The sequence below is a fragment of the Talaromyces marneffei genome, chromosome 5, assembly GCF_009556855.1.
Source record: "Talaromyces marneffei chromosome 5, complete sequence".
Lineage (NCBI taxonomy): Eukaryota > Fungi > Ascomycota > Eurotiomycetes > Eurotiales > Trichocomaceae > Talaromyces > Talaromyces marneffei.
The window spans coordinates 1,675,105-1,692,531 of NC_072352.1; the positions used below are offsets into that span (position 1 = coordinate 1,675,105).

Consider the following 17,427-nt stretch of genomic DNA (forward strand, 5'->3'; position numbering starts at 1 on the left):
AAGAAAAAAGTAGGAGCTTGGCTTCAAAAGAGAAAAAAAAGCAGAGAGAGATCGTTCCCAAATCAGGAGTGCTGCTAACTGATCCTAACATATATATTCGCTCTGTCCATTCCTTGTACATCCACTCATCTTCATCATGTCGTCGGGACTCCCTTCCGACGAAGTCGCCGAGGATTACAAGAACTCGTTGGAAGACTTGACGACAAATGACAAGTTCCAGATCAGCAATTTGACCGTCATAGCTAAGGAGAATACAGAACATGCCATGGCGATATCACGAGTTCTGGAGAATCATATTCGAACAGTAGGTGTCTGCCCTTCCTCGAGCGCGTGTGTTTATGTTTGCTTGTATATGCGTATTCTTGTTTTGTTACGTGCGTCGTAGTTGCAGCCTTGAAGAAAAGCTCTAATTGCTTTTGGTAGACACCGCCATCTCAAAAACTACCTGCTCTGTACGTAGTCGACAGTGTTGTGAAGAATGTAGGAACACCCTACACTCTCTTCTTGGGCCGGAACCTTTATCAGACTTTTATGAATGCATACACCTTGGTCGACCAGCAAACGCGGAGGAAATTGGACGAGATGCTCAAGACTTGGAAGGAGCCTGTTCCTGGCTCTTTAGACCCTCGACCTGTGTTCCCGGTTGATATTACTCGGAGCATCGAGAACGCGCTGATAAAGGCCAGAACTGCTGCACTTCAACAGCAGCAACGAAATCAACCACAAGATTCGCTTGCTCGGGGTCGAAATTCTGCAACGCCGCCGTCATGGACGCATACTCTCACACCTTCACAGGGTGCATCACATCGATACCCACCAGCCAGTTCTCAAGCAGGTCATGGCAGCATGAATGGACATTCTCAAGGAAATGGATCGGAGGTGAGTTTCATTACGTTGTATCGACTGCGTTTCGACTGGACCTTCCTAACTTGTCAATAGTCACATACTCCTCAACAAGGTCAAAATGTAGATCTTGCGGCATTACACCGTGACATAGAAAACCTGATTGGCACTGCACGAGCAGAGTTTGCTGCAAACCCATTTGATGTATCGATACAACAACGCCTGAAGGCGTTATTAGATCTCCAAGCAATCCTGCAACGCCAGCAACTTCCTCCGGACCAACTGAAACTGGTCAGAGATCAAGTCTCGGCTCTAGCCCCGCCAAAACCCGCAGCAACCCAGCCATTTTCTCATCCAAATGTACCTATCCCGAATATATCAACGCCGTCGACTCAGCCAATCCCACGAGCAACACCTCAGCCCAATCTGGCTGCCTTGCTAAACCCAAACACACTTGCTAGTTTAATTCAAGCAACGGCAAACCGCCAGCAATCCACTCCCACGCCAGCCATTGGCGGTATTGTTCCCCAGATTCAGCCATCCACCACTCCCCAACCAGCAGCAACCCCAGTAGCGGAGAATCCTCTCATTGCATCACTTAGAGCACGAGGCCTTCTTCCTCCCGTACCTTCTACAGGAACGCCTCCAACGGGGGCTTCATTTAGCCTCCCTTTTCTCGTTCCCGGACAGACTCCCGCGGCTTCGGTTTCTACACCGCAAAGCACGACCGATATCACGATCAATGTTCATATGAGCACAGCTTCTATAAAAATGTGAGTAAATAGGAATCTGTATCGCGATGGATGTCTCTAACGGTATTTCTAGTCCTCGTCCCGTGTTGATAAACAGTCTTTACGACGCAAAAAACAATCGTTGTGGTACCTGTGGACGACGGTTTATATCTACAGAAGAAGGCAAGCAGCAAAAGGCTCGCCATTTAGATTGGCATTTTAGAACCAATCAACGTATGACGGACTCTATAAAACGTGGCCAGAATCGTAGTTGGTATGTCGATGAAAGGGTATGTCTATTCGCACCCAATTCTTATTTAGACATGTCTACTAACATGGTATATAGGACTGGATTAAATCTCGAGAGTTTGACGACGACAGCGGCGTAGCAGGCACCGGCGGTACTGGCACCACTACCGCTGAGGAAGAAGCTGCAAAGAAGCAGCCACAAAAGCAATGGATTCGCGCGCCAAATGATGTAACATTACGCAATGCACCATGTCCAATCTGCCAGGAAAAGTTCGAGTCGACATGGTCAGAAGATGTGCAAGACTGGATATGGCAGGACGCACTCAAAGTAGGGAACCGTGTTTATCATGCTAGTTGTTATGCGGAAGTTACCAAGGATGGTTCTGCTACTTCTGCTGCTGCTCGTGCGGGGACTCCCTCAGGACGTACAGGTACACCGGACTCGGTGCTGGGGAAGAGAAAGGCCGAGGTGAGTGGCGTCATATAAGTGGATGGTTAAAGACAGGTGCTAATGATTTACAGGATACCGATTCACCTGGTTCAAAAGTCCGAATCAAGACAGAGCCTGCATGATCTATTTGCATATCTTATTCTTTAGAGTGTATTATAAGACGCTAGACGGCTGAAAAGAATGCCCAGGACATACATATGTCCTCTAATGTTTTCATTTGGCTCCAAACTTAGTGTCAAGACAGAGTCGCTGTGGTTTCGAACAACGGATCTGAAGCACTTTTCAATTGCATTGCATTTTCTGGTCGCGTTACGTGCATGGGCTCGTTGCATAGGTAGTTAAGTCAATTGATCTCACAAAACGAATGAAGAGCGTTTATTCTGTGGTCAAATAGTATCATATATATAACAGCAACCGCCAGGTCAAGTACAAATTAAGAGAAAAGAAAATCGAAAGGAGCGGAGATTACAAAGAGGTATGAATCAACTTCATTGTCCTTGACAAGGAATGAATAAACCAATTCGCGAAGATGTTTTCAACGTCGCCCCATACTCAACCCGGGTTGCATCCCTTGATGCTATTGTGTACTCCCAATCCGAACTGACCCTTTCTCTTTCTTGTCCTCAGCCTTGGTTGGACTCTCCTTCACACTCCTCCGAGTAGTCGACTCCATTGCCAAAGCACCAAGTATATGAATACACGCCAAAATCAATCCTACCTGAAACAACATCCCATCCTCAGCGACTCGTTATACGCTGTTAAGTACCACATCCCCTTAATCGACGCAGGGCGAGGTTAGTAGTCAACCAATGACTTGGGCTGGTCGTGCTCAAACGGCTGCCTGATGTTGACCCCTCCTTTCGACGCCCACACATTTACCCTCCTCCGATGACAGAGCAAAAAGAGCGTCCAGGACCCACCCCGACGATAATGAGTACAACGATAGAAGTAAAAGGGGACGATGTGATAGAAGAAGAGGAAATACAAGATGTATCAAGCGTGGAAATGGAGGACCACCCTAGCGACATGATAATTGTCCTCGCCGAACGCAAGCGTGTAGGCGTGCCCCAACGATCATCAGCCCCAACAATAGAAGAGAGACTAGCCATACTACAACAAGTCAAATCCCGCATCAAAACAATGATTGCCGAGGATATTCCCCTTTTCACAATGGAGGGCATTCGAGATGTCCATGAACAGGTACAGAAATGTATGGCGCAAGGCGGCAAGGGAGACATATTAGTGAAAGGGTTGGATGGGATCATGGTTCGATTCCAGCTTCATATTGGACAAACATATGACTGGGCGGATTATATTAGGTGCGTTGTTTCATAAGAGATGTTTTGTTTTTGTTTTGGAACATCGTTTGCTAAATGAATGGGGGGGGGTTTGGTTTTGTACAGTGTCAATCCTGTCATTGAATATGTCCCCATGCAACATCTTATATCAGAGAAATGGGTCAAGCATCGTGACCCGGAGTTGGCATTTTGCAATCTCGTCATCTATCACAGAGTGAAGCTTCTTGAGAAAGAAAGACGGGTAGTTGCTGAAGCCAGGCATGCTGGTAAACCCAAAGAGGAGGTTGGGCGAGATGTCGACAACTGTTTACATGAGTGGGTGTCGAGTGAGCAATGCAAACAACTACAGAACCTAGATGTACTACGAAAGGATGCAAGCCAGATAAAGAAGATCGTTGCGTTTGCATGTGGATCAATTACACATTGTGATGACCGATCGAAAGGAAGGTCATGCTACCAGCACGGCTTGATCAAGACGTTACGCGAAATACTCACCCGGGCTCGACAGGAGGATGTCAGCCTTACAAGAGAGCAAAGAGACGAACAGATTCAATGCTTCATCCAAGACCCAGCCTATACAGATATCGATCGGGAGATTCTCCAAGACGACTACGGGATTGCTACTATAATTGAGAACCCAGAGGGGTTTTTGGAGGTTGATGACTCGACGCTTGTCCTTTCGTTTTCACCGAATGTGCCGGTGAGGCAGATTGTAGTTGATATCGCGAAACCGGCGGCTATGATTTGGGATAGGATTTGGGACGAGGATAAAGATGTGGAAGTGTGAGTACCAGTATTCTCCGTATGGTTACCATTGTTGCATTCTTCTTTGCCAGCTCTGACAAAAACGTCGTCGTTGTGTGTCCAGGACGGATCCAGATTCAAGTCGTGTGAGGTGTTTAATTGACGGGTTCTATGACCAGGTCGAGTTTCCAGAGGACAAGGCCCATTTCGGTGATATTGCTATCTATAGACGAAGAGCATGAAAGTTGTCAATAGACGAAACTGATTCTCCTTTTCTTGCCGTTCTATTGCTGTTCCTTGGTGTCTTTTTTTTTTATGCAAATGTTGTCGCAAGCATGGTAATACTACATACGTAGGCTACCTATGACATGCAAATTCAGCTGAAAATCAACAAGGGACGGACACACCGAACTAAACATTGAATACGAACGAACGAACTCCTGTCAGGCAAAAAGAAAAAAAAAAAGTTTCATGCATGCATCCTTTTGATCCTTTAGGCTTTTAACCCGGATGAACCGACGATACTAGTTAGGGAGTATATAGTGGCAATAGCCCTAAGGCACTAGTTCGCATTGACGGTTCCCAAGATAGATAGATGGCCGATTCTAGTTTGACGATCACATGTTTTTGTTTCTGACTGATCTGGAAGAGTTTCATGTGATAGATACAGAGCATATGCATGGAGTACAAGTACATACATACATATGTGTGGTTTTTTTTTTCTCCCACTTCGGTTCGGTTTTCAGCATGTCATGCAGGGCTACTATAGTTTATCCCAGGTGAGACAGCGAAAGCTAGTACAGCTACTACTATACAGAGCAGGTGTGAAGATGATGTATCAGAAAGAAACAAACATGACGATCTTTAATAGTCCAGTTAGTTAACTGGTTAAGTTAACTATAACTAACTAATATAAGGATGACTCAGACAGCTCAGACACGGCTCAGCTCGGCGAATCCATGTCATAGCAGTTTGTTTATGTTATAGTTAGTTACTCGTAGTAAGCTTAGCTAAGTTATAACTTAACGTCATCGTTAACTTAACTTAAGTTATAAGTTATAACTATACGATGTCTCAAATTTCGGATATGCTACTCTGTAAATTGCTAAGTTAACAGCTGTCACGGGTGCACGCTATATGCTCGTGTATTATGACTGGGAACGGAGGAACCAAGTAACCTTACTCCGTATGACATATAGCAGTGCCCTCCAAGGCCCAAGGCATATGACTGCCCTGACGCAGGTAGCACAGTCATACGTACCCTGGCTCGTTCACGGTCGTACAGGAAAAAGCAAAGAAGAAAAATCTCCGATAGGGTTGATTGTATTTAGCGCTAACGCTATTGCTATGCTTGGGACTTGCAGTAACAGGAACTGTTCCGTTGTGTTGTGCCACTCCCTTCTTGACTGACAGATGTACCATGTAGTAGTTACTGGTTACTACATATGTACCTGTATGTACATGTACATCATGCATGTACATACTTACTACGTACTAGCTAGTCATTAGATGTCTATGCGTAGTAGTAGATACGAGGATACTACATACAGAGTCGTATACTGTGTAGTAGTACATTCACCGCTGGACAGAAGTTGAAACAGAACAAAGACACGGCATAGCATATATACATACTTGCGTATCTACGTAGGCTCGTGGCTCTTCGCTAAACACAACTGACACACAGATCGGCACACAACCGAGAACTGGAGGAGAGGAAACCTCCTTCAAGATCGTCATGGTCCTCGTCCTACCATCTCATCCATCTGCTGTCGAAGCCTCAAAGGGTCTAGATGTGTCGATGATTCGAAGGAGAAGTAGTGCCCACCCTTGGGAGGGAGGCCGAGCAAATACGGAAAGCAGGGTTAGGGTAGACTATACTAGGGTAATCCGTCATCTCGTAATGTCGCGTCGCATAAGTTAGTTAGCATAAGCTGGCTATTTTTACGACTCCCAACATGAAGATGACAATCAAACCCCCAAAACAAACAAAAAGCAAATCGCGAACCGTCTCCGTCATATGCAACGTTGATGTTTCAGTTCAGCCATGACGCCATGACTCAGTTCTTTTCTGTTTGTTTATTCTGATTCCTGCGAACTCTGTACTCCGAGATGGATGAAAGCACGGAACGTGCACTCATTTACCGCCACATGTTTCCTTGATCTTGAATTCGACCGAGAAGAAAAAGAAAATAAAACCTCCTTGCTTTGACTGCATTGAATGGCTCTTCAGGCAGGCAGGCGGTGACACACCGCCTGATTGTATTCAATGACCTTCAAAGGGTTTGCTGTGTTGTCTGCGTGGCTTTGATTGTATAACTCATGCATCGTTATCTCGTTAGGCAAAGTGGTTAGTGTTGACAACCAAGACAAGGGATCCCAGCCGATGCCTGGCGATTCGATTAGACTGACTAGCAGACATGGCCGATCGGCAAACACGAGAGCTGGTTCATTGCACGGACACTTTAATCATACGGAGGAGGGTGCATGAGATTGTTGATACGATCCTAGCCCGGCTCTAGTTGACTAGCTAACTGCTTCGTTGACTAACCAGACTGCAGATCCAAAGTAAGTACCAGTCCATGCGTGCTGAGTACGGAGTAACTTAGTCTGTACTAAAGTTACGTAGTAGGGCAATTGCGAATCTGACGGGCTAGGGTACACACCGTTGCAGCCCTAACTCCTTATCGCTACGACCGTTTTTCTCTCAACCCACGAGATTGTCGCTGCCTGGCTCCTCCATCTACGCCACTCACTCGCCACACTTGCAAAACAAAACATATCAGACGCCGCGCAAATGACGATCGGCTCGCCTTGTTTGCGTCGCAGACCATGCAGCTCATGGCATGGCCTGGCCTGACCATGCGGGTTCCCCAGCTTGCGTGCTTCCATCGACCGGTTTCATGCCGGTATGTATGAGTATGACGATATACGAAAGGATTTGCAGATTAACCGAGGCAAATTGAACATGTCAGAAAGTTCCGGTTAGTTACTACAGAGGATGGTAGGGCTTTACAAAAAGAGGCAAATCGTGAACACGTCAAGCCAAGTACTTACCACACTCGGATAGGACGGCGCTATAACGAACCTCCTGTTATAGTCTAGTAAGGACATGGATTGATGCGATCCAGTTTTGGTGGCCGAGTTTCCTCCGGCAAACCTACGTGAATAATGGAGAATAATCGCGAGTTAATAATAATATACAGTAGTAGAGTTACTAACGATGGAGTAGAGAGCGTCGTGCTGGCTATATTATTATTACGCTGAAACAAGGACGGACGGACCCATCCGAGTTGCACCAAAACACCACACAGTGGCTGGACAAGAAACCGTTCAGCCTAGTTAACTGAAAATGTACAGAGTAAAGTAAACACTAGGCTGATCTCGGATCTTTTCTTGTCGAACGTTATTTAATATTTATTACTAGCTTAGCTCCAGCTTGAATAAATCTAACCAACCATGGCTGCTGGCAGCCGAGACCTTGGTTTTCAAGTGGATTGTCAAGTGGACACGGTGGGCTGCTTAGCTTGTGAGGGACAAACTTCTCGCAGCAGTAGACGTAACTAGGCAAATGCATGCACGATGCCTGGCCTGATCCTTCAGCCAGAAACAGACTGAGATTTGATTGACTGCAGCAGCGCGTCTCACAAGGGTCCAGCCGCTACTGACCGTTGAACTCTGTCGCAGTTCTTGCTCCTCCGTAGTACATACGTAGTATAATATAGTACGTAGTAACTTAGGTCTAACGGCTCAATTGTTTTCCGATGGGCGATCTGGCTCGCTTACCAGGCTGCTAGTGAGTACTTAGTTAGTTACTACGTAGTTAACTTACTTAACTTACTTGCCTAACTCCTTGGCCAACTATCTAACTAATCAAATAACCAAGTTAAACGATTAACTAGTTAGTTAACTTAGTTACAGAGAGATACAGAGTATAAGTCCGGTTCAACGGGAACAAGAACCTGGAACTGGAACTGGAGAATCTGAAAAGAACATGTTCGACTGCTTGGTCGAAATGTGCAACCCTGTAATTTAAATTCCTCATTTCCTCTTCAAACAGTCAACCCATGGGTTCGGTCCTTTAATTTATGCCGCTTGTTGCTACGTACAGTTTATGCCAACTCACGGTCCGAGACCTGATTCAGGCATGAGGGTGTGATAGGTGTCCGGGATATTGGTACCTGTCAGATCTTATTTTGGAGTTCATGTCAAGATGGCAGCTTTTCTGGACGTCGTAAGGAGGGTATTTCTCCGGAGAACTCCGTTTGTATCTCAACTAGTATTATTTATGGAGTCCGGAGGAGCATAAGGTCGGCTAGCGTCAACCTCAAACGTGGCGTGACTGGTGTTCGACCTACGGCTGGAACATAGTAACTCAAGCCATGCTAGTTAAGTTACTATGCAGTAATTTGCAAATCGTATCGACATCATGATCCACCAGCTCCATCGCCCTAGTGCGCCGTGCTACAGCATGACTAGACCTTTCTGGCGGGGTTCAAAATCTATCCGTTGCCTCATTCCATTCTGCCAATTTCCAAGGACCTGAGTGAGAGTCTCGTCTTCAGGGATAGCAGCTGTCTTCCGATCAAGGATGAGTACGAATGGCCGCACATAGGGTAGGTAACATACAAGATTTGTAAGTGTACACTGGCTAGGACCAAGCAAGCTGTATCAGATCTGGGCCAAATCAAAACTCAATGCAACCTGGAACGCGCTCGTCTGAGGTTATCATCGCATGAATAACATGAGACTGAGGGTGGCAGTTATGTAGCTACTTATTTCCTCCTACATGTAGAGCCATGATGGTTAAACGAAGTACATACATGGCAAAGAAAGTTCAAACTAACAACAGAGAGGATTGAGCATGGATCATGGTTTATATGGATCACCAATGGAGAACGCCATCTGTCCTGTCTGCTGCTCGACTCAAGACGAGAGGGGGCGTTCCACTGTGAGTACTACAGGCGTAGTTACTACTACAGAGCAGTTACAACTTATTGTTGTACTGTGCATGCTCTTAGACTCTGTACATACGCAGGAGAGTAGGTACTAGGTAGGTACCATGTACGATGCAGCTCATTAGGATCGCCTCTTCCCACTTAGTCAGTACACTAAGATCACAACACTTGAGTGAACTAGTTGACTAGTAGCTACCTAACTCGTCTAGGAAACTGAAGAGATCCCCAATCCAAATCTAAAATCCGAAATCAATCTCATCCCTACGAACTCATCTCGTTCTCGCCTTGTGGAGGCCGACCCTTCAACAAATTAATCCCATTAGCCATGCACAACAGTACGACCTTAGTCTCGTAACCATACCTAATTCCGGTCTAGAACTTTTCTATCAAGTTTCTTCTATTTACTCTCAGACTCTTGTGTGTCTTTTTTTTCTTCTTGAACATCTCCCCCCCCCCCCCCCTTCCCCTCGTGCTACTGACCGGACCTCAGAGCTGTTACTCAAATTGATTGGATTGCTACATCCACCTACTACGTACACTACGTACCTTCCCAGGTATAACATCGCATCTTATACATACTACCTACATGATCCGTCTAACCCAATTTCAAAGCAGAGACAAAAACAGAGCAAAGCAAAAACAGCACAGGCTCAAACACTGCTTTTCCAACAACCCTGTCGACCCGCCCAAAAACCAAATCAGACCTCATCCCCAACTCCCTTTTCTCTTTCCCTATCGACCTAGAATCGTTCTTCATTCGATCCACACCCGACTCCAGCAGAACTGGCAGCTCAGTACCGAACCCTAAAGTGTCTAGATTTCCGTTGAAGGCCTAAATCAGTTTTGACTTCTGGCCCAAACAAAACTCTTGTCCCTTTTTGCTTCTCGTCAACATCATAGAGAGCCCCGGACACTTCACTCTTTACCAAAAAAAAAAAAAAAAAAAGAATCAATCCGGCCCAAAACGATCATTATTTGGGGTGAGCTTCCAAGGTTGTATACCTGAAACAAAAATTCCCCAAGGGATCGTTACCTTGCGCCTATCGACCTGACCTGACCTGACCGTTACGTCTGTCAACAATCAATCTTTATTTTATCTGTCAAATCATCCGATTGGTGCTGTAGTTATACATTGGTGTACATTGTAGGTAGGTACATTTTCCACCATTCATTCCCCTTTTCTTTTCACCCTAATTTTGTTGCTTGCCTTTTTGTTGTTTTGCTTGCTTAATTGCTTATAATGTACCATACAGTACATGATCTCATCTCCTAACTGGGTTGACCTGACCGACTTGACAACAACAACAACCACCCCCCCCCCCCCCCAATTCATTCCATTAGCATCATCACCACAGCCACGTCGTGTTCAACCAACCAACCACAACCCTATTGGATTACATCTCGTCTCGCATTGCCACAACGAAGCTTACTTTTTACCAATTTCATCACCTCAACCAAGCATTATCCATGCTTGCCGTTAACCATCTAGGCTCGACCTAACCAAGATTTTTTTTTTTTTTTGTTTCTTGCTTTTTTGATGAGTTGATACAATACGACACGACACGACACAACAGCACGTACCGGTACATCCACATAAAAGAAAGAAATCCTCGCGTGGGATTTTCATCTACCTGATTTTATTTCTATTTTTTATTACTCAACACCACGAAAAGATACACTTATGATCCTCATACATCCACCAACGATACACCCCATATCCCCCGCCAAAGTGGATATCTCACTGTTACTCAAACCTGACGATGAAGAAGAAAACCCGCCTTCACATCAGCAGCAACAACAATATCAGCAGCATCAGCACCAACAGACATATCAGCAGCAGCAGATAAATCGTCCGACATCATCGTCTTCTTCAGCGGCTTCGTCGAGGAGGACTTCCATGTTAGCTTCAGGCGCACCGACGCCGAGGGGGCCACCACCAGGAGGGCCAGGCCCAGCGTCAGCAATGACACCGGCAACATCAGCAAATCCAACGGCTATACTAGGGTCAACGCCGGCGGGGACAAAACGGCATTCGTCATCTTCACTAGTGAATGAGCCGCCGGCAAAGAAACAGTCAAAATGGTCGTCGGATGAAGATGCGCTGATTATCGAGTTGCGCGGTAGGGGGATGAAGTGGGAGGATATCAGCAAGAAATTGCCCGGACGAAGCGCCATCAGCTGTCGGTTGCATTATCAGAATTACCTCGAAAGGAGGAGTGAGTGGGATGAAGATCGCAAGAACAAGTTGGCTAGATTATATGAGAGGTGAGTATATCAGCAACTGGAGGTATGTGTGTGTGGGGGAGTGTCTGTAGACTAATGAGTACAGATTCAAAGCCGAAATGTGGGCAAAAGTGGCGGAGGAAATGGCTATTCCATGGAGAGCAGCAGAAGCAATGCACTGGCAACTGGGTGAACAAGAAATGGCTCGTCGCGCCGGGGTTGTGCCCTTCTCCCTATCCAGCGGTTCCTCCATCGAGCCACCCCCGAAAATGCGACGAAACACCACCGTCATGCCTCGACTTCGAAGACAATCGCTGTCCGTATCCAGTATTTCGCAGCGTTCCGTACCGCATCCACCTCATCCGTTGGTGATGCCTCCAGGAATGACTCCAGGAATCCCTCTTCAGGGACTAGCGCCTCAATTACTACCCCCAGCGCATCACGCTCCTCCTCATCCTCCACCAGCGCATCACGCTCCGCCACCTCTACCTCAGCCCCTTCCTCAGGGTCAATCTCAGGGACAGCCTCAGCTTCCATCGGTCGAAGAATTGGCGGCCGGTGTACCAGTATACAGTTCTCCCCATACACAATCCATCATGAACCCTTATCATCAAGGGGTTCGGCCGGCACAGCAACAGCCACCGCCGCCTCTAACTCGTCCTCATCCTCAATCAGACATTTCCGGCATGTCACCAACGATGATCCCTCGAACGAGACCATGAGCCAGTTGATATTTTTTATAAACCATACATCGTGTATATACAGTTCTTGATTTGCATGCATAGCGTCTGAAGGCAACGAGGAAAGGGAGGCAGAATGATCCGTACATTAGCGACTAATTTTGGTTATCGGGTGGATATTTGTTTGTTTTGTGTTTATGATCACGCGTTTGAAGATATGACGATTGATACCACTCTTGTAGGTCACTTCGGTTAGAATAGATAGGTCTGCTGGCTGCATATTGGCGAGAAAAATCGAAAGAAAGAAAGAAAGAAAAAACGAGGATTCGCTGCTACCAGCTTGTTGGGTTTGTTGGACAAGGTTCACGGTGCTGGAGCTCTCGAAGCAATCGCCCACCAGTTATCCTTCTCATATCCAGATTCGATGACAACACCACCTGCGGCACAGATATCTCTTTCGAGCTCGTTTTCTTCGTATAGATGATAAAATCGGTGGAATACTTTGTCCTGTACTTGTTCTGGTGATGTGGCTTGGTCTTTCGATTCTTGTTGTTCATATTTATTTTTCGTAGCAACAGCGGGCTTGTTGCGCAAAACCCAAGGAACCATCACATCTTGTTCTTGACCTTTGTCCCAGCCTCTGCGACTGGCTTTTTGCTCTAAAGCCCAAACGTAGATTAATGCTTTTCCCCCGGTATTTGCTTCTGGGTCCGTGGGATTGTCTGGTACCGGTTTCAATGTCTGCAAGATAGCCGATATGGCTTGAACCCTTCTCTCTGGTGTGGAAAGGTGATGTACTACAGCAATTGATATGGCAAAGTCAAAGTAGGACTCGGGATGAGGCAGGTTAAGAATGTCTGCAACGACGGTTGAATGCGGTTGGTGTTGCGTCGCAATTTGAACAAGAGCATCGGATCTGTTATAAGTATATGTTAGTAAGGCCCTTAATTAATTAATAGCTCGTCGTGTATAGTATAGTATACCTGTCGGACGCAATGATGAAAACGTTTTGATTGACTTTGAGATATTTCCCATTGCCGCATCCTATATCAAGGCCGATTGAACCGGGCTTTTGCTCCAGAAGAAATCGTTCGACAATCGGCCATGGCTATTCCGTCAGAAGGCTTGAGGATATAATTGTAGATCAAGGCATGTATAGACGTACCTTGTATCTTGTCTCGGAAAAGTGACTGGCAATCTGCTGATACACCTCATGCACATGCTTGGACTCGTACTCTTCGGCATTCGGCTTTATGTTGGAGCCTTGCTCGGATATGTCATGATTGGCCTGTGATTTATCTGTTGTAGCCATTGTCAGGTAGCAAATATTTGTAGAGCATGAAGTTATGAAGTCGAAAAAAAAAGATCGACTGATAACGAGGAAGGAACTGATACGATGCAATACCCCACATGCTCCTTCCCTTTCTGACACGCTCCCCGCACCGACAAACATTTTGGTTCAGGAGACATTTCTCTAACTACAAAGTACTGTTTATTCCTCTATACGTGTCATATCGCATTCTACCCAAGTGAGGTGTCACATCATAATTTCAATAATTGAACAGAATGGCCTTCCAAGCAACGCCCGCGGACATCTCGGTCATCATCTCAACAGCCTCGGCCACTCAACCGACATCGAATGAACCGTCTCTAGCCACAGAACGACGCGTCACACCATCATGGAGCATATCTCAACTCAAGCGGAAGCTCGAAACTATGACTGGGGTTCCCCCAGGCAGTCAACGATTATTATTCAAGTCTCCGGGACGACCGGACCAGTGGATTGAAGGAGAAGATCGATTGATTGGCGAGTGGGGATTGGTGAGAGGATGTGAGATTGAGGTTTGTTTTCTGAGAGCCTTGTGATGGCAAGGGGGAAACTAATGAATGGCAGGTCCATGATACACGCCCAGCAGCAGCAAGGCCCAACTTTGCGGATTTGTCATCTGTTGAGAAATATGAACTACCCGCTGAGAAATACGAATCCTTGAATAATTCTGTGCTTGCTTGGAAGAAATCTCAGAAGCTAGGCAGGTTCGATCCTAACACGCAGTCCCCGGAGGACCTCTTGCATCAGCAAATAGCAAAGGATATTGAGGCAATTGAGAAAAAAGGTATGTTCCTTGAAATAGCCTTTTGAAGATATGGTCTAACGACACAGATATAAAACTTCTTTCTCGAGCAATCATTCTCCCCTCCTCACCACCACATATCCGTCGTGGTACGGTTCGATATATTGGTCCAGTCACCGAAATCCCATTCGCTCCACTCAAGGATAAGAAAGTCACAACTGAAGATGGCCATCCTCTTGAACCGCTCTGGGTTGGTATTGAATTGGACGAGCCCACGGGTAAAAATGATGGAAGTATAGCTGGAAAGAGATACTTTGAATGTGCGGGAAACAATAGAGGTGTGTTTGTGAAGCCAGAGAAGGTGGAAGTAGGTGATTTTCCACCTTTAGATTTGGACTTGGAGTTGAATGATGATATGGAAGAGATTTGATTATTGGTATGTTCGGCGACTCAATTGCTGCTGTATCAGTCTGACCAATTCTACAGGCTGCACGGTAAATATGTTAGAAGGCTATGAAGATGATTAAGTTCGAATCAATTGCCGTATATAGGAATCAACATATTGTACAGTCGACCGTCACATTATAAACCACCAAGATATTGCCAAAATAAAGCCCAAAATAGAATATGGTATCGACAAGAGAAAAAGAAAGAAAAAAAGCTAACCAAACGGTTTCAAATGACTACTCAACACCTTCAATATGATAAACCGTCACAATAAACTTGGACACCGTATCCTCCACCGTCGCATTGGCGAATGCCTGCGCCCATCCTTCCTGATTGAGAGTATCATATCTATGCATAACGTCAGCCTCCCAGAACGGGCTTATCTTGGGTACAATCCTTGCAGAGACAGAGGAATCGGCGCATGAGTGCCAATCAGATGTATAATCGTTGCCTTCGCAGGTAGTATTAAAACCTGGGTTGGTGGAGCCGGTAGCGCGGGTTACGGTGAATTTGTAGGCGCATGCGGCAGGAGAGCAGCCGACAGAGAAGCCAGAGACAGGCCAGTTATCTGTTGCTATCTCTGTGGTTCTTTTGGTGGTGATAGGGCTGGCCGTGGTGAGGGTGGCAAGGGCCATGAGGAGGGTGGTTGATTTGAGCTGCATGTTGATTGTAATCGCATGTATTGCGCAAGGATTGTTGGACAGATGATATGTCAATTGGATAGGTTTGGGTATCGATTGATATCAAGTAAATGTTGATTCTTGAAGATCGACAGAGCGCAGAATAATCAGTCAGAGCAAAAGAGGAACAAACAAAGATCAGCATATTTAATTTGAACTACATCATTGCTTTTTTTTTTGCCTAGCTGGCTATGATATAATTATATCAGCATAAAAATGTGAGTCAACCCCAGTCGTCTAATGATCTTTCCAGTAATGATCTGTCAGATATCTTGAGACATGCCTAGGCTCATTCCACACACTACCGGAAATGTTTTCGCTCGGATGAAAAAGGAATTGAATAAACAATAACCACGTTGGATTCTGATCCACCTATTCTTGGCTTCTACAGCATGTACTTGAATCCTCGCCAATAGTATTAGGATCAGTGCAATCAATGGGAGATCAGCCTTGTAGATCTTAGGCCTGCGAGCATAGCCTGCTATATGTTGAGACACAACAGGGCCATAAGAATCGACCACAAAGTTGCGCCCCAATAGAATTGTGATTTGTTTGGCTACAGTACACACAATGTATTTTAAAAAAAAAATAATGGAAATCTTTTAATAATTTGTACATTAGTTGTGACCTGGGTGGGATTTTGATGTGATACATCCTTCTTGGGGTTGCCCAACTTTTGCATCGCACTACGTCTTGTACAGGCTAAGATTTACAAAACGGACAGGGAACGGTATGAAGTTGATAGTAGAAATATCGTTACTGCTTTTATCTGCAACTATGTTTCCAAATATCTAGTCATTTTAGGGCTTGTATCCGATAACTCCGGCAGGAGCGAACCCTAACACCTAGCCCTAATGCTCAGGACAACTCAAACTCGATAGAAGGGACTGGGGGGAAATGGATTGTGACGGAAATCGCAAGCTGCACTCATATGGTATCATTCTTGATTCTCACTGATGTTTATATCTGCTTAGTGAATGGGATTTTGAGTGAATGTGTCATCTAGTCTGAAATCGGGAAAATTCAATGGGATCGGGGAATTCATAAGTTCTTGCTATACATATACCCGTGCCGCTAGCGCGCACCTCACACCGCGAAGCGGGTGAGGGTGCGCGTCACATAAGTGATATTTTGTATGGAAATTGCTAACAAATTTATATATTCTCCTCAACCCAACGAATTAAATTTGGATCTGAGCGCCTTGGGTAAACCTGCTCAACCAAATTCAATATAATATTACGATCAATTGCCGCCTCGTCACTTGCTGTAAGCGGGGGAGGCAGTGATCCCAAAGGTGCCTCCCGGAGCGCTTTAAGCCTCTTTCTCTCAGCCTTCTTTTCTTCAGCTGTAGCACGCTTTTTAATGGCTCTATTCGCATCTTTTACGGTGAGGATGCCCCCAACCTGCACCTGGCGCTTGCTTTTTTTAGCGGATTTGCGTGCATTGAGCGTTTGGAGGCGCTCAATTTGAGCCTGTTGTTGATCTTTGATATGGGCCTGCGTAAGGCTGCCGTCGAAAATCTTTTTTAGACGCCTCCGGATACCAGGAATTGCATCAGATATCTCATTTAGCTGGGTGTCAACCTTATTAATTGATCTTTGAAGCTTGTACGCAGTAGTTGGCGGAGAAAATGAAGCATTTGTAGGTGAACTCGCAATATCAGGCTCCTCGGTGCCATCATAAATTTGCAACTCCTGCCCTTCTTGAAGATCAGATTTTTGAATCAAAGGACCAACAATTAGCTCTGGATCAAGAGGCCAAAGCCCACGCGCAGAAAATCCGTTCCGGATAACTCGTGGAGTAAGAGCCTCAGCACGTACACGAGCAATATTGGCTAAAAAATCAATCTTATCGTAAAAATAGCCTCCTAGGTGCGCTTGGTCATTAATAGCCCTTCCATGGATACGTTTATATTGCATAAACGGTAACCCATCTAGAGGCTGTAAAATATGCGTTGTATGAGGTGGAAAAGCTATAGCAAGGATCTTATATTTGTCGCAATAGGATAAGAACTCACTCGTAATATGAGCATCATGATTATCCATAAAAAGTAG

The 17,427-nt window shown here is 45.6% G+C and overlaps 6 protein-coding genes across 6 annotated transcripts; 4 read left to right on the forward strand and 2 right to left on the reverse strand.

Annotated features, from left to right (window-relative positions):
* Positions 1 to 136: 136 nt before the first annotated feature.
* On the forward strand, positions 137 to 2,396 carry EYB26_006928 (uncharacterized protein; the record flags this gene model as incomplete). Its single annotated transcript, XM_054266201.1, has 6 exons — positions 137 to 304; positions 424 to 879; positions 940 to 1,616; positions 1,669 to 1,864; positions 1,921 to 2,292; positions 2,346 to 2,396. 6 exons carry the CDS (start codon positions 137 to 139, stop codon positions 2,394 to 2,396), a joined length of 1,920 nt encoding a protein of 639 aa, XP_054122176.1.
* Positions 2,397 to 3,204: 808 nt separating this feature from the next.
* On the forward strand, positions 3,205 to 4,558 carry EYB26_006929 (uncharacterized protein; the record flags this gene model as incomplete). Its single annotated transcript, XM_054266202.1, has 3 exons — positions 3,205 to 3,593; positions 3,678 to 4,355; positions 4,441 to 4,558. 3 exons carry the CDS (start codon positions 3,205 to 3,207, stop codon positions 4,556 to 4,558), a joined length of 1,185 nt encoding a protein of 394 aa, XP_054122177.1.
* Positions 4,559 to 10,952: 6,394 nt separating this feature from the next.
* On the forward strand, positions 10,953 to 12,216 carry EYB26_006930 (uncharacterized protein; the record flags this gene model as incomplete). Its single annotated transcript, XM_054266203.1, has 2 exons — positions 10,953 to 11,536; positions 11,601 to 12,216. 2 exons carry the CDS (start codon positions 10,953 to 10,955, stop codon positions 12,214 to 12,216), a joined length of 1,200 nt encoding a protein of 399 aa, XP_054122178.1.
* A 321-nt stretch (positions 12,217 to 12,537) lies between these two features.
* EYB26_006931 (uncharacterized protein) lies at positions 12,538 to 13,486 on the reverse strand (the record flags this gene model as incomplete). The annotated part of the gene is made up of 3 exons (XM_054266204.1): positions 12,538 to 13,090; positions 13,158 to 13,282; positions 13,340 to 13,486. The coding sequence occupies 3 exons, from the start codon at positions 13,484 to 13,486 to the stop codon at positions 12,538 to 12,540; spliced, it is 825 nt and encodes a 274-aa protein (XP_054122179.1).
* Positions 13,487 to 13,740: 254 nt separating this feature from the next.
* On the forward strand, positions 13,741 to 14,763 carry EYB26_006932 (uncharacterized protein; the record flags this gene model as incomplete). Its single annotated transcript, XM_054266205.1, has 5 exons — positions 13,741 to 14,016; positions 14,069 to 14,288; positions 14,336 to 14,613; positions 14,669 to 14,682; positions 14,733 to 14,763. 5 exons carry the CDS (start codon positions 13,741 to 13,743, stop codon positions 14,761 to 14,763), a joined length of 819 nt encoding a protein of 272 aa, XP_054122180.1.
* Positions 14,764 to 14,929: 166 nt separating this feature from the next.
* EYB26_006933 (uncharacterized protein) lies at positions 14,930 to 15,355 on the reverse strand (the record flags this gene model as incomplete). Its single annotated transcript, XM_054266206.1, has 1 exon — positions 14,930 to 15,355. The coding sequence occupies one exon, from the start codon at positions 15,353 to 15,355 to the stop codon at positions 14,930 to 14,932; it is 426 nt and encodes a 141-aa protein (XP_054122181.1).
* Between the last annotated feature and the right edge of the window lie 2,072 nt (positions 15,356 to 17,427).